The 16,552-nt window shown below is 31.0% G+C and overlaps 1 protein-coding gene across 5 annotated transcripts in view; it reads left to right on the top strand.

Annotated features, from left to right (window-relative positions):
- Positions 1-16,552, top strand: part of LOC143226178 (histone-lysine N-methyltransferase EZH2-like) — a 79,378-nt gene that overhangs the window by 14,009 nt on the left and 48,817 nt on the right. For all 5 annotated transcript variants that reach the window (XM_076456777.1, XM_076456780.1, XM_076456781.1 and 2 more), the window contains exons 4-6: positions 1,486-1,599; positions 8,682-8,988; positions 11,641-11,746. In XM_076456777.1, the coding sequence (XP_076312892.1) occupies positions 1,486-1,599; positions 8,682-8,988; positions 11,641-11,746 (527 nt within the window). The remainder of the gene's footprint in view (positions 1-1,485; positions 1,600-8,681; positions 8,989-11,640; positions 11,747-16,552) is intronic.

The following is a 16,552-nucleotide window of genomic DNA, read 5'->3' on the forward strand; positions in this document are numbered from 1 at the left end:
ACCAATGCAAAGAGGGCAAATAAAGGTTGATATAGCGCTGTGGTTTGAGAAAAGGTAGGTATCTATAAGAAATACATTTTCAGTGTTAGAAAATGTTAGTGTTTAACGATTTTTATCCTATTACTGTGAAGAACGTCTTTTGTACTTCGGTGCCATGAATACATTACAAAAGTGACAGTTATATCCAACATTTTGATGCAAATGAAGTATTTCAAAAGTTAGATAGTACTGGCTAGCTGTCTTTTCTCTTGTCCGGCCCGTCATGGGCAGGTGGTTTTGACACTTATCTTGCAATCTGAATGCTGCTTTTTTTTTTTTAATCCTTATCCTACCAAACCTGATTGTCTTTTCAGCCATGGAAGCTTTATAATGTAACAGTTAATCCAACTACTCATTGGTAAAAAAGTAGCCCAAGAGTTGGTAGTGGGTGTTAATGACTATCTGCCTTCTATGCAGTCTTCCACTGCTAAATTGGAAATGGCTAGCACTGATAGCCCTTATGTAGTTTTGTGCAAAACATGAAACAAATCAAACCCTCTAGTCTGTCACTTAAATTAAGAGATGGCTATTGTAGTTAACTCTCACACATAACTTTGTTTGAATTCTAGAAAATAGTCAAACTGACTGTAGCACCAGAAGTCACCTATCTTAAACATAATTATTAATATGTTAATATTGGTGCTGTAGTATCTGTTTACTCATATGTAAAACCCCTTTATATATATATATATGTAGAGAGAGAGAGAGATGCCTCTTTTGAAAGGAATAAAAAGGCAACTCTAAGTTTTATGGTATAAATAGACGTACCTGTACACACATAAAACTATCAGTGACAAATATTTATAAATGCAATTTATTCCAGTCAAACTGTGAAGTCACTTTTATTTATTCAGTTTATTTATAACATCTTTTGAACTGCTAAGGAACAAGTGGCCAGATGGATGCTGAACTAAAGTGACACCAGTGTAAGCATTTAATGAAACAAATAGCAGCAGTCAAAAATGACCTTCCATATAAATTTAACTAATGTTAGACCATGATTAAGTCCATTAGAAATTTATGTTGATGAGAAATATTTAAATTTCATTTTAAAATCTGATTAATTTTAACTGTATTCTTTATGTGCATATAAATGAAAAAAAAGGTTTAATGATTTCGTAAACATTTGTTATTTTTTTATTTATGCTAGGGTTACATAAGAATTTATAACTTTTTAAATTAGCAATTTTTCAACTGAATTTAAGACTGTTAAAGCACTAAGATATACAAATGGAACTATGAAAATTCAGTGTGATTTTTGAAGAGCTTTTGAAGGTGGATATTAGTAGGAGTAAACATGAGGGTATTAGTAGTGAGTTTTTTCATTAAATTTGCTTATCAGAATACAACATTCATTACCAGTTCTTGGTATAAGATTGGGTTTCAGTTGGGCACATTTGGATGTTTTTTTGGGATATGTTAACATAGCAATTTTTTAAATTTCAGGCTGTAATAGAAGTTTCTGATGGTACAACTCAAAGCAAACCTATCAGGATAATGAATGCTGTAAACTCCATCCCAACTATGTACACGTGGGCCCCAATACAACAGAATTTTATGGTAAGATTTCACTTTCTGTGGGTTGATTGTGTATTAATTTGTTGTAAATGGTTACATAGTACTTGTGAGTGTAGTAATGGAAAGTTTGGCTGAAAGTTTGTTACCTTAAAAACTGTGTAATTGATATGGTCAGATCAAAATTGAATGTCACTAGTATGGAAATTAACATGTAGGTTTATAATTGGTAACAACATTCCTAAAGTTGTGAAATATAAGATAAGATTTAATTCAAACCTGTGACTACTTTTCAGTAAAATGGTTTCTTTAATTAAGGTGGCACTGACCCTTCAAGAGCACCCCTAATATTTCAAAATTACATTTTTCAAGTTTAGCTTAAATTGAAAGTTTAACCTCTCTTCTATGTATGAAAGTCATTTTTATCTTAAAATCTTTACTAATTATTCTTTATTAAGTGGTTAAAAATAATAGTTTAATTTGTTTTCATTCTATTTCCACTTCACCATTAAAGCCAATATTAGCATGAAATTTAGCACATTTATAGATATTACACACTTCCATAGTTTAAACTTTTTTAGAATTCAAAAATTATTGACAATTGTCTTGTTATGAGTAATTACCTTTAACATTGTAGAATATTTACCAAGTTTTTGATTAAACTATGAGAAAGTTCACAAAGAGCATGTGTACAAATTTTCACATGCTTTTATCATTCCTGAGTAAAGTTATGGTGTTAAAACAATTTGTTATGTATTTCTTTGTCCTTGCCACATTAATTATGCATATGACATACATGACTGAAAGTGTAATTTTTAGAGATTGCATTTTGTACTCAACCTGAAGGTTATAACAAGTGTTTCCACATCATATAAATTTGCTCATGTTTAAAGGTCAGTGCTACCTTAAAGTATCATGTGAGATTTTAACACCAATCTTTTTCTATGGGGCAGATGCTTAAGCTAGCTAATCTTCTTGGTCTTTAAATATCATAAGTTCTTATTTTATATACTGATTTATGACTTTTGGTAAAACGGATGAATTTACATAGTCTTTATAGTAAATATGTGTTATCATTTTGGGTGGTCAGTCATTGGTTTTAAACATGAGAGAGAATTTACACAATAGTAGTAAGAATTTGTACTTTTATAATGTATGCATTTTTCTTTTTTTGGCTCAAGAATATTATTCTAATAATGCACAATGTCATATTTTGTGCACTGTTTAGTCATTAATTTATTGGGTTTTTATATTATAACTGCTTCTTATGTACTTTGCACATTGCCAGTAACTTCAAAAATATAATTCACCTTGGAGAAACTTTACTTAATAATAATGTGTCAAATAAGTTTTTAGTTGTCTTTACTTTAAACTGCAGCATATCCACTGCCAAATGTATTATATTAACCTCTCCAACAAATTTGTTTGTTTGTTTTTTGATATCTGATACAGAAACAAAATAGAATGAGAATGAAGTATTTGGAGAGAGATTATTGATTTACTGTAAAACAGTTATATGGTTGCAACTAGTTACAATTGGAAAGTAAAATAAAAAAAAATTGTTGTGTTTTTGAAAACAAACAATTAAAAATTTGAAACTTTCTCTTAGTTTTAACTGCAAATAAAATGCTATGAATCATAGCTTCCTTGAATGTTATTGGTATGTTTTGAGAGAAAGAAAATTTAGGTATTTGAAAGGATAACCTTTACTGGTAAAAAATAAGTTATGTCTAATTTATGTTATTTTTGATACGGTTTGTTTCAGCTTAGTTTTGATGTTTTAATTTTCCCATAAAAATTTTTATTCCTTAGGAATCAAAAGTTGTCAGATTATTTTCATTTTTCTTAAATAAAGATATTTACATAATTAGAAAGCCTTTACAAAAAGAAATATCAGTATGTTTAGAATCACATAAGAAAGAGCATTTGGGATTCAATTTCAAACTTTACTAAGAAGTGAGTCTCTCTTAGTTCTAATTAGTAGATTAAATAATTACTTAAACTTTTTATTTGATACTTTAAATATATTAATCATTATTGTTCTCTGTAACTTGAGGTTTTTTGTGATATTAAATGCTTGTGTGTAACTGGTATTCAACAATGGGAGTTTTTCTCTGGCAGCTTCATTAGAGAAAGTTTCACCATTCAAGATTGATGAACATTCTCACAAATGTAAAAACTAAAATCTTAAGTTAAATGCAAACTTTAAAAGTCTACAATTAATAAACTTAACATAGGGACCTATTGAGAATAATCTTGTTTTTCTTAAAATAATTTTTCACAAAATATGATTTGATATAACAAAATGCCTGAATTTGGTTATAGCTAGATGACAACCAAAAAGCAGACATTTAGTGTTGTTTTTTTACACAAATAACATTTTGACCAAAAACTGTTCTAAGACAGCAGAAAATAGCTACATTAACCATTTATTTTTTGTTACTATTTTTTTTTCTATATTTAGGAATGAATCTATGAATTAAAGAAAAAAAACACTGATGCAGGACTCCATTTATATTTCTAATTGTCAAAAAATTTACTTATGAAGAAACCAGAACCTAACATTTTCTTTTTACAGCTTTATAATAAAAGGAAGTTAATTAATCATGAACAGCATTAAGAGTCATGAAATGGCTTCTAATATGACCAAAACTAAACTTATAATAATGTTTCGTGTCTAAAAAGCAAACTTTAACACTTACTACATCTCTTGAGGTATCCCTTGAATAATTATTCATTATTAAATCAGTTTTTGATTTTATAATAGTTTTTGGCAAGCTTTATTATGTTTTAAGCTTGTTATTTTTATTAACAGGGGCCCTGTTAATAAAATGTGAGCGTTTTCTTATAGCAAGGTCACATCTGGCAATCTACCAAATCCACCAAAATTCAAAAACTTATTGCTGTCCCACCAGCAAGGGTCACAGCAATAAGTTTTTGAATTTTGGTGGATTTGGTAGATTGCCAGATGTGACCTTGCTATAAGAAAACGCTCACATTGTAACTAGTACTTGATGACTAGACAATGTGGTTAATGATTTGTCAAAATGCTAATAAAATCTAAAAGTGTTTGTTGATGATGTAATTGAATTAATTATGTGTAACTTCACCTTAAATGTTATACTTTTAAGCTATGTTTACTTTAGGTAAGGGTTATATAATTTTAAATTTTGCTTTATGTATTAAGATATTAATGTGAAAGAACTTGCAGTACCTCATTTGAAAATTTATTGGAATAATGATTTCACATTAAGAGCTTTCTCCTCTCATGAAACATTGTCAGTGATCATACTATTCAGTGTCTTTAAATAATTTAAACTGGGAAAACATTGGGTGCCACACACTATACCAGGGCTTCAGGTCATTTTCATACATGAAATGAGTAATGTATATCATAGCTTTCACCATATCAAACTAAAGACATAGATTCTGCAACATTCTGCTGTTTTGTTCCAGAATAACACACTACATATCAACAAAATGTTGTGTGGTTGTTTGAATTTATGTAATTTTGACCCAAGGTTTAAGTTAGATCAAATTTAGAATTGTTATAAATTGTTGTCTATGAGAAAAAACATTCTCAGTAAAGTGATTTGAGGAGTGATCTTTTGAAATATGTTATTTTCCCCTGTCACAAAATAGGTTTACTCAATTATTACTGCCCTCTATAGGCACAAATTTTCAATGTTTACCACTAGCCTTCTACCTTTTGCTTCTGAATATCCACATGTAACTGATTGTGCAGCAACTATTCACCAATATGAGCTCAACACAACCCCTTTTGTAACCAATGCTCTCTCTATATTTGCATTCATTAATCACTTCTTGATTGGTAGTAGTAATGTACAGGTGTGTTTGTTTTTACTCGCAAATTTGTCATCATTTTCCTTTATACTACAGACTTAGTTTTTCTTTATTATTTCTTTAATTTCTTCATGTTTTTTTTTTAATTGTGAAAAGTTACTTTTTCAACTTTTTGTTTTCATTTGCTTCTAGTTTGGAATTTTCACTAGGCATTTGCAGTTTCAGATTGTTATGCCTACTACAGCTGTTACTGCTGCTATAAGTTTGCTCAGTGCTACTGCTGGGTTGGGTACTCAATTATTGTTCAAGGACATGATGGCAGTTATTTGAAGAGAAATGTCAATGTTCATGCATTTTTCACCTCCACATGAGGAATATCCTGTCATTCCTGCTCCTGATGTATCTGACAGGGCCAATATTTCATGTTTCCTCTCTCACCTGATGTTCAAGTTCATCATGTCCAGCATTTTGGGAATCAACTTAAGTAGGAGATTAGTATGCCCCATCTGCCTGGTACATCTGAATATTGTGGTTATGCATTTCATTGCTCTTACTTTTTTTATCTTAATTTCCAACATTTGGAATCTCTCATTACATTATAGGATTTGAATCCTAATGCATCAGTGAATTTCTTACAGCATCAACTTTCCCGTATCACAATGATGTTGTCCACAATTCTTTGTGTATTATTGAATATGAACTTGCTGAATCAGACAATTCACTTGTTTTTTGAAGGGTTTTTGGATATTGTTCACAGTCTTTTGTTTACTTCAATGGGACACCTTTTATCTTTGGCCTTGGCTCTTCAGATATGGCTTATATGCTATTGGGACCCTATATGTTGGGATGCTACTTTCCTGCACAACTTGTGCATGACATCTTTTTTATGTGAAAAAGTGTTTGAGGGTTTTCTCAATTTAATGGAGGCCCAAGTTGAATCTTCTCATCTGCATAATTTATTATCCATGTTAGTCTCACATCTAGTCCAATCATTTCCTAATGTTTCTGTGTCTAAAGCTTATCCCTCCCACAAAACCCCTGCCAGTCCTAGCTTCTTGTTCTTCATCCATTCACAGTTGAGTTGTTACTTGAAGGCATTTCAGAGGATTCTGTCCTTCAGTCAGGGCCAGTGGAGGCTAGGTGTTTCCATTTTCAATGTATATGGACACCATTACAATGGTCATACAGGTTCTTTCAGAGGGTTTGATCCTTTACTTCCTCTCCTTTTCTGCTTTGTCTTACCTCCAACAAAAGATTCTGTTTCTTACCAACATCTACTGGAGGTGGTTCAGGATTTACTTTGAAAGAGGCCCTTGAACTTGGGGAACCTTCTTAACCAGAGGTTTTACTCTTGTCTGTTAATAGTAACCAATAAGATGTGAGATTGGCAACTAGTTATAGACTTATATTCCTTGAACTGTGTCCTTGTCATGCCAAAACTTACAATGGAGTGCTACTTCATCCTCCAGTGCATTTTCACTCCTAGGTTGTGAATGATGAAGGTTAATCTCCCAGGCATCCCAGCATTTTTGTTTCACAGGGGCTTGTTTATTTGTTTTGAGCTCTCCCATTTGGCCTTCTGCCAAGTAGTCAAGCTGTTTGCTTGACTGGCTCAGACCAGAAGCCTTCCTTTCCACCATTACATGACAACTGACTACTTTTGGCTTCCTCTCAGGTCAATTATGCTGTTAATACTCAGTTTATTCTTTGAGAGGCTACTGGAATGGGTTAGCTCACTACAGAAGAGATGTCATTTCTCACACCCACACAATATCTGATTCACCTGGGTGTATTTTTCAATTCTCTCATCAGTTGGGCCCACCCTTTTCCCCTTCATTTACAGAACATGGAATGTCTCATTCCCAGTGTATTGGCCAGTCTCTCTCCTATGCACATGCAAACCTAGCTCCTTTATAGGTGTGGGCTTCCATTGAAGCTCTCATTTCACTTGGTCACACCCATATGTCCCATCTTTAGAGAGTGTTATTCAAAAAGAGAAGCCTCATTTTGGATACCTTAGGTGTTCTGCTTACCTTCCCTTCCCTTCTGCAGGCAGACTTTGCCTGGTAGTTAGATTGGACCATTATATTACCACCAGAGTTCCTCTTCCATCTGCTTGACTGGATTGTCAGTTTTTTACGGATGCATCCCTTTTGGATTGGATGCATATCTCAACACTCAGAGATTTTGGGTCATTGAACACTGGCTAAATCATCCCACTCTATCAATTTCTTGGAGTTGCTTGGAATTTATTGTGCTCTGCTTCACTTCTTGTTTTATGTTAAAAAACATTCAATGATGATCCAATCCAACAATTCCACAGTAATGTATTGTATTGTCAAGTAACAGGGTAGATGAGAACTTACTGGATCTCTTCTACTGGTTTATCATCATAAATGGTATACTTTCCACTGGTAGTCACTCTGCTGGGTAGATCCATACCACAGTTAACTGCATTTTCCACTTGCCTTTTCAATAGGGAACTGACAGATTTCTCAGTTGTCAGCTATTGAGATGCTTTATCTTGCACATTCACATTTACTGAGTTTACCTTTGTCTTCCAATCTCTCATGTTGTTCATTTTCCCCTTCCCTTTTATCCCAGATTGAAATCTCAGTGTTGTTCTTCACACTCTCACTCCATTTGAACCTTTGTCTTTGTGTTCCTTGTATCACTTTTCCTCAAAATCTCTATTTTTCATATTATTGGATTGAGGCTAGCAGTATCCTGTGATTTTTGCAATTGATGCTGATACACAGTTCCTAAATGGATGTAAGATATTGGATTTGAAATAACATTTTCCTGAGCTGAAAGTGCTTTTTCGATAGATATTTACCTCCTTTTACATTTCCAACCCAGCCTCCTCACTTCTGGTGATAAGTGGTGTAGGCTTCTGATGAACATTGAAATGATTAATGAGTGCAACTGTGGAGAGGGCACTGGTTATGATCAGGGCTGTGTCACGCTCTTATTGAAGGATAACCGCTGCATAATCATTTGCATATGGATATGCAGAAGCAGGAGGTGGATGGCTAGTGATGAGAATTGAAAATTTTTGCTGATAGAGAGCAATACTAATAAAAAAAGCTATTTTCTTAGGGGAGGTAAGTATTTATCTGAAATACATTTTTAGTTTGAGATAATGTCAACTTTTGTGTTACTTGTAATATTTTTTTTTTCAATATTTTTTAACTATGACTTACATCTCAGGCTTTTGTAGAATTATGATATTGTTAGCTTGGCCCTCTAAATTGTTTGAGTCCATTATAGATTTGAAATTGTTATGTTTTTAATTTCTTTGTTCTTCTTTTGTTACATGTCAGGTTGAAGATGAAACAGTGCTACATAATATTCCATACATGGGAGATGAGGTTCTGGATCAAGATGGAACTTTTATAGAAGAACTTCTAAAAAACTATGATGGCAAAGTTCATGGAGATAGGGAATGTAGATTCATAAATGATGAAATTTTTGTAGAGTTAGTTCAGGCATTACAAGCCTATGGAGATACAGAAAATAATACTGACAAGAAAGAGAAGTCTGATAAAGACAAACTGCCTGATCTCAAAATTTTGCCAAGAAAACCAATTTCAAGAAGTAGTTCTGTTGATGGAGAACAGTCAGGGCAAAGTAAGTAGCATGTCTCTTCTGTGTTGGATTAAAAACCCATTTTTGAAAAAATAGAATCAATGTTTAACCCTTTCTTTCCATATGTGTTTGGGCAGGGCGATGTGATAAACCTTGTAACCACAAAGTAACTGTCAGTTTCCATACTAAAACTTCTAATATGTTTTATGTATCTCCATGAAATTTGAAGAGCTTTTAATAAGCATTAAGATTATTTTGTAGATGAACAATCTTTTTTTTTTTGTTAAATGTTTTTACTAAAGATTTATCCATGAACATATGAAATCAGAATATTAACTGTCCAAAATGTAAAGTGGTTTTTGTGTTAATAATAATAAAGATACATTTCTTCATTTGTGTAACCTCTAAAATCTCCTAAATTAGTACGAAACATTTTTGTTCTGTTTTTCCAGTCAAACTTTGTATTTTGTCTAGTATTTTATGTACCCTGAGACTACATTGACTCAATCAATTTTTATTGACCTTGTAACTAATAAATCTGAATCACCTTTTTTTTTTCTCTCTAAAATGATTACTGATTGTAATAGAAAACTAATTGTTTATCCTAAACAGCTTAAAAATTATAACCGTCTACATTTATTTGTACTTTTTTGTTCCATTGTCCTTCGAACAATGTTTAACTAATAACCCTGCCACACAAGTTATAAATCATTCTGCAAACATGTAGCTTACTTTACAATACTGAACAATATAATTCATGAACTGCTTGTGAAGAATTTTCAATATTTTACCTTTCTAACCCAATAAGTTTTTTATCTTTATATTTTAGTTACTTTTATAAAAAATAAGCTTAAAATATATACGAAAAACAAGAAATGTAATACTTTTATCTTTTATTCTTTTGCTGCTGGTTGCTAATGAAATTTGTATCTACTTTTTATAATGGTGGTACTAGTACACTGAGTAATTTTTTTATTTCCTTAAATAATACACTTCAGAGCAAAAAAATAGTAACGCATACAAAGCAAACAATGTCCAGTAACTATTATGACTTAACTGACTTTCTAACAAAGACAAAAGGAGCTTGAATAAATTTCCGTAGCTGCTCGATATGAACTCTGCAAGATAAAGTTTGAAACTGAAGATGAAATTGGAAATATTCTCTGTTTAAAACAATGTAGCATGTATGTCATTCAGTAAGTTAAAACTCTGGCTTTCTGTTGGTTGTAAATAATTTAGCATAAAGTGTCACAGAGAACTGTTGACAATTTGTGAAAGAGAGAATGTGACAGTTGGGTCTGATTTTCTAGTTTATGATTCTGTATACAAAGAAGTCTAAAAGATATAAAATTACGTTGTGCTAGTAATATTTATATTATAATGAGTAATTTACATTAAATCTGTACTTTAGAGAAGGGTGATAAGTATATTATAGAAGGGGTAAGATCTAAAGAATAAATGTCAAAAATTTGTTCCTTATAAAATTAAGAACTTCACATTTATATGGTATTAAAATGTGGTTAATTATATACTTTAGATGCCAAGTTCATTTATATACCTTGATATTAAAGTTTAAATGTAATTTGTCAAAAAGGTCATGACATGCACACTCTGACCTACCCATAACAAGAAGATTAAAAGGGTAAGTAATAGTAATTTTACAAAAAATATCTAGACGTACAATTCATATGAAGAGTATTATGTTTGTTCTTTTACCTGTGTGAGATATCCTGTTTAACTGAAGAGAAAGAAAGGAGAGACAAAAAAATACTGCTGACAATTAGTTTTCCAGACTTTATTTTATTTTCACATTTCAAGTGGACTCAGTTTCATGTTTAACATTTCAATCTAAAAAAACCAGTTATTTTGAGTCTTAAAGTGAAAAAATTGACAACTTTGAGACTGATGTAATTTTCAGTGACTAGTTTTTACTCTGAAATATGTATATTAATTCATAACTCATCAAACATTGTTCTAAGTTAACTAAAAAACATTAGGTATAGAGACTTGCATTTAAATGCATTACACAGATCAGAAGTTCGGATACAATACACAGTAAATGACATAATCTACATCTGATATTTTAATATGTGACATACTGAACATTACTACCATCACAACATTATTTTTTATGTGACTTAACAAGCAAAATCTTAAAATTAATTTAAAACATTAGATGTGCTTTCAGTTTTTGCATTATTAAGTACAATTTAAGAATTCTAAATTATTAAGAAACATTTAGTGTGATGCTGCTACAGATGTGCTGTTAATTTTTATGATGATTTTGACAGAACTATGATGAATGGTGTTAAGTTTGACTGAAAACCATTTGGTGTTTTTTCAAATGTGGTTCAGCAAATATGTCGGTGTTTCATAGATTTTGTGGTATAATTTCTGTTATATGAAGTAACTAAATGTTAACATGCACATAGATTCTGCAAATGTGGTTATAAATACTATCACATCCCTGAGACTTAGAGTGAAAGTTAGGAAGCAAAATGTTACATATGTTGCAATTTTAGCCTCAGAAGCTTGTAATATTTGAAACTATGTGCAGTGCAGCTAAGCATTTTGAATGAATATCTTAAAAAGTTAAAGAAACTATAGTTGAGAACATAACTAAATCCTTAGTTTTTGTTATTGAAAGAAACAAATGCATAATAAATCTGTACTTTATTCTAATGTTCTGTTTAGATTTTTTGGGTGATAAGAGATCTGCAGCTGAAATTCCAGATATCATATTTGCAGCCATTTCTTCTGTCTTTCCTGATAAAGGATCTCCATCTGAACTTCGTGAGAAGTAAGGAGACTCTCATTTTTTGTCTTTTTTGGTGTTTTTGACTTATGCACTTATGCATTTTAAGTGTTTAAAACAAGTTTTGCATATATATTCTCATATTTGTTTTTCTCACATGTACCATATCAGTTAGTTTTCCTTGGATTTTTTACAATCCTTATGATAAGCTAGCTACTTTTAACAGTTGTTTTTTAAGTTTCATTTTATGAAATAGAAATTGTACCAAAAAGTTTTTAACTTTTATGTCTTCAAGTATCCTACATTATTTGAATAGCCTTGTATATATTTGTAAATTATATTATTAGTTGTACACTTAGTGTATACAGGAAATACCAAGAAGTGTTCATCAGTATTATTATTTATACAGTACCTATATTCACCTACTCACCTTCAGTATTAAATGTTGTGTGATAAATACCATTGCAGATAAGTTTGTTTTTTATTGGTAATAATAGTAATAATAATACTGTTTAATAAAAATAAAACTTTTTAAGTATTATATTGAGGAAGATTTTTCACAAATTGATGTTCTAATCAGAACTTATGAATCAAAAGGCTTATTATACGTGTTTCTATTCTTTCTTCTTTGATAGATGTCTAAATTATGATGAGAAACAGTTACGTATAAAATGAAATATCATATGATTTTTGAATTTCTTAAAATTTCACATTTCAAGGGCATTATCATTAACCCTTTTATTATGGGCTGGGTGTAATTCACCCAGCTGGTAACCATGAAACTATCCATGAGAGTAATTATACTATACTTTTTTGATAAAGTACACATATTTCTACAAATTTTGCAGGTTATTAGTAAATATTACAAGGTTTTCATATCAGGTTTTTAAATTAAGTATTAAAATATTTCATTTAAATATTTTCTGGTATTTTTTTTTCTTTCAGAATGTTGTAGAGTAATTTTCATTTTAAGATTAAAAATACTTTTATGCATTAAAACTTTATTTCACATGCAAAAACTTTATAACCTCCAGGTAAATATCAAATGTTTTTCAAGAAAAAATTTCTATTTTATTTGTTATTTTGACTATCAAATCAAAATCTCTTTATGTGCTAGATAGACTTGACCAATCTTGTAACCACCATACAAAATTAGGAAGTAAGTATAAATTATGGTTTTTTTATTTATAGAATGACTACAAATTATAACTGATACACAAATATTTAATCTAAATAGCTTAAGTGTCATAACATTATATATTTATTATTTTTATTATATTGACCTTTCAATCATTGCTGGCTAAGACAGAAGTTATAGTGATGCTTCATATGTGCACTTGTGTTGCCGTATCCAAAAATATGAAACTGACCTTTAGTCTTCCCTGTCTTGGCTGTGTTTTAGTGGACTAGTATTTTGTAAAATACAATAAAATTTTAATTATAATACGTTATATTTGTATATACATTGTTACTGTTTACAAACAAGATTTTAAACTTATTTATATTAAAACATAGAACAGTAAAGAAAGAAGTAAAACAAACAATTATCTCTTCAAGTTACAGCCTTTATACTCCATTGCTCCTTGTCATAGGTTGCTAAGCATTAAGAAGGTTTGCATGTGGAGGATGAAAAAGGAAATAATTTTTTAGGTTTTATACATACATTTGAATAACCAAAAAATAATACATTACTATATCAATACCACAGAAATCAATTATAATTTACTAAGTTTAGTAACAAAGCTGTATCTGGGTCAAAAAAAAAGAACTTCCAGAGGCTAAAGACTCAACTTATCAACACGAGTGTTTATCACAAGAAAAAGAAATTATGCTGTCATTTTTGAAAATGGCTGGGAAAATTGCTTATGGATATTCTGAGCTTTTGGTTAGTTATTCACATGTCATATATATATACAATTAAGTATATATAAGGGACTGTTTCCAAAAATTGAAGGAGGTAAGCAGGGGCTGCTATGTTTGATTCAGTATATTAGTTATATCTCATCATGTAGAAAAGATAGCAACTTTTCACTTTATGTTCTAGCTTTTAAGTATCAGTAATTTATGTTTCTAATTCATGCAAGATTATAGACTGTATTTTGACATCATAAACATCCAATTTGAACCAGTGCTACATTCATCATACCACATGGCACTCAAAAATCAATGTTGAAATAACTTATAAAATTTTGAATTACAATCTACAGTTTTATACCAAATTTAGTGACATAAATTTGTAAAATAGTAGCTGAATAAAAGTTTAAATCCAAGACAATAAACATGATGACATGGCCTTTTACCTGTGACCTGACACAATACAATTAATTACTTTTTTTCCCTAAATTAAGTGCTTGAAATTAACCCTGGTTAGTGTTTTAGTTTGTTAGGCACTAGAAGAAATTTATAGTGCAAATTTCAGAAGAAACGTTTGCAGATTCTCACTGTCTACTACCAATATGTCTGTGATAAACTCATTTCAGTTATTTATATTGCAAGATTCTGAGTATAGAGGATCACTATAATTGTGATTTTCAAGTCTGTTTCACTTGCTTGTGTCATGCTAACAAGGTTTTATAATCCCCATGATATGTATCAGGAAAAGGTGAATAACAAGACTTATTTCTATCAGTTACCAAGATAACAAGTGGTTATTGTAGGTAATAATAAAATAGAAATCACATAAACTACAGATTTGGTTTTCACATATGTCTTAATTCTTCCATGATTAACACAGGTATTAAACTTATTGGCTGCTAACCCTTCATTAGCTTTTGGCATTTAAACTGTAACTTTTAATTAATAAAATACATTTTTTTTAAACATAGGGTGGACACCAGTTTATGGTACTGTAAACTTGTCAGTCCAAGCAGTCATGGCCTAGATGCACCAGTTTCTACCCAAACCAAGGAGGCACTAAGTTATTATTTTTAGTGTATGCAGACATTATTTTGTTTACATTTTCTTCAGCAAACATTGCTGTGTTGACATTCTTTGTTGAACAAATGGTCCTTGATACCTGTCTCATGTGTAACTTCATTTTCCATCTAGTTTATCCTTCATCCATGACAGTTTTGCCTTCTCCTTTTCTCATCTTCCCTTCCTGATTAATACCATGCCCTTTCCCTCCATATTTTCATGTTTGTTATGTTATCTTTCCTTCAAGTCACTGTTCTTGCTCTGGTTCACATGTGAGCATTGTTGTTCTGATGTTTTTGCAATTAATGTTTGTCATGGTTTTGTTTTTTTAGTTCCTGTGTTTTTCTTCTTCCTGATTGGTCCTTTGTGCCCAAGAGTTTAGCTGCTTGAAAGGGTACTTATTCCCTTACACCTTTTTCCCTTTTTTCCATTTCCCATCTTTGTTACTGTTTCAATCCCACCCACTTCATTTTCCCAGTCAGAGCTTTCCAATTTTATATGACACATGCTGCTCCCTTCCATAGTTTCCTAATCCATTTGTTTCTTCCATGAAATCTTTACCTTTTCAGGTTGAATTTGTTAATAATTTGCTTGGCATTTTACTTCCTCTTCCCTATGATGATTGTTGCTTTTTTCATATTTTCTTCCCATCAGATCCATCATCTTATAATGTCCCTTGATGCACCTTTCCATCTTCCATTGTTCGTATGCAAAGATAAATGGGAGTGTCAGGGCTATTGGTGAGCAAAAATGTGTTCTAGTAGAAGAAGGTGTAAGTCAAGAAAGTGTTTTGTGATATATATCTATCAGAAATACATTATCAGTTTAAGAAAATAGGAACTTCCAATTGTTTAAAAGTTGTCTTTGGATTTCTGTTGTTATTACAGTTTAATAAATTGTCTTTTTTTGTTTGACTCTGCAGCAGCATGCTTTAGTCTGTTACATGTTGTAGTGCTATACAGATATCTGCTTTTTTTGTTTGTTGTAACATTAGTGCACATTAGTGTTCTTTTATTAGTATTTTGTATTGTTAAGCATAGACACTGATATATTCATGTATTTGGAGACAGACATTCTTAACTTAGCATATGATATTACTAGGCAGACACTATTCTGTTCATCTGTTAAATATAGAGATACATAAAGTAAATACAAGATTTTCTAAAATAATTTGAGATTAACAGTATATTAGTGGGCAACAAAGATGTTTTTCTCTATTCCATAAAAAACATGCAATTGTTTATGAGTAATTTGATGATGTAAATTCTAAAAATCAAGTTGAAAATTACTTATCACATCAAGTTCTTTTGGTTATGGTAGATTTATTCAAAATATTCTTATATATCATGAAAATAACTTTTTCCTTAATAATTTATTTATTAATTGAAAATTCCAGGAATTCAATAACTTTTAGATCACCATGAATGTTCCATCTATGGTGATCATAATTTGATGGTCTCAAACATAACCTACATGCTTTTATGTTCACAGCACGAGCAGTAGGAATTGACAGCTAATTGTTCTTATTACACAAAAGTACAGCTTTCAGATGCACTTTAGATGAGTCAGTAAATGTCCTTTCTTGAAGATTACATACATATCCTAATTCTTCCATTAGTGTATCAACAGTTGTATAGATACACAAAGTATCTTGCAAGCACTAGTTAGAAACAAAACTGATGGAGACTTTGATAATTGAAAGTCTATTTCCTGAAGTTCATAAATTCCATTGTTGTAAATGAGAACCAATAAGTTCCCCATGTTGCTTTGGTAGAGACAAGTCACTGATCAGATCATTTTGCTCTCTTTTTGTGATCAGATGAGGGAGTTTATATTGAAGTGCCACAGAAATAGAATTATTAGGTGGTGATGGATCCTTATCTTCTTTGCAAGATAACTTTGTTTTTGAATTTGCTGGTGCGTGTAACACTGGAA

Source organism: Tachypleus tridentatus, chromosome 9 (assembly GCF_004210375.1).
Source record: "Tachypleus tridentatus isolate NWPU-2018 chromosome 9, ASM421037v1, whole genome shotgun sequence".
Taxonomy (NCBI): Eukaryota; Metazoa; Arthropoda; class Merostomata; order Xiphosura; family Limulidae; genus Tachypleus; species Tachypleus tridentatus.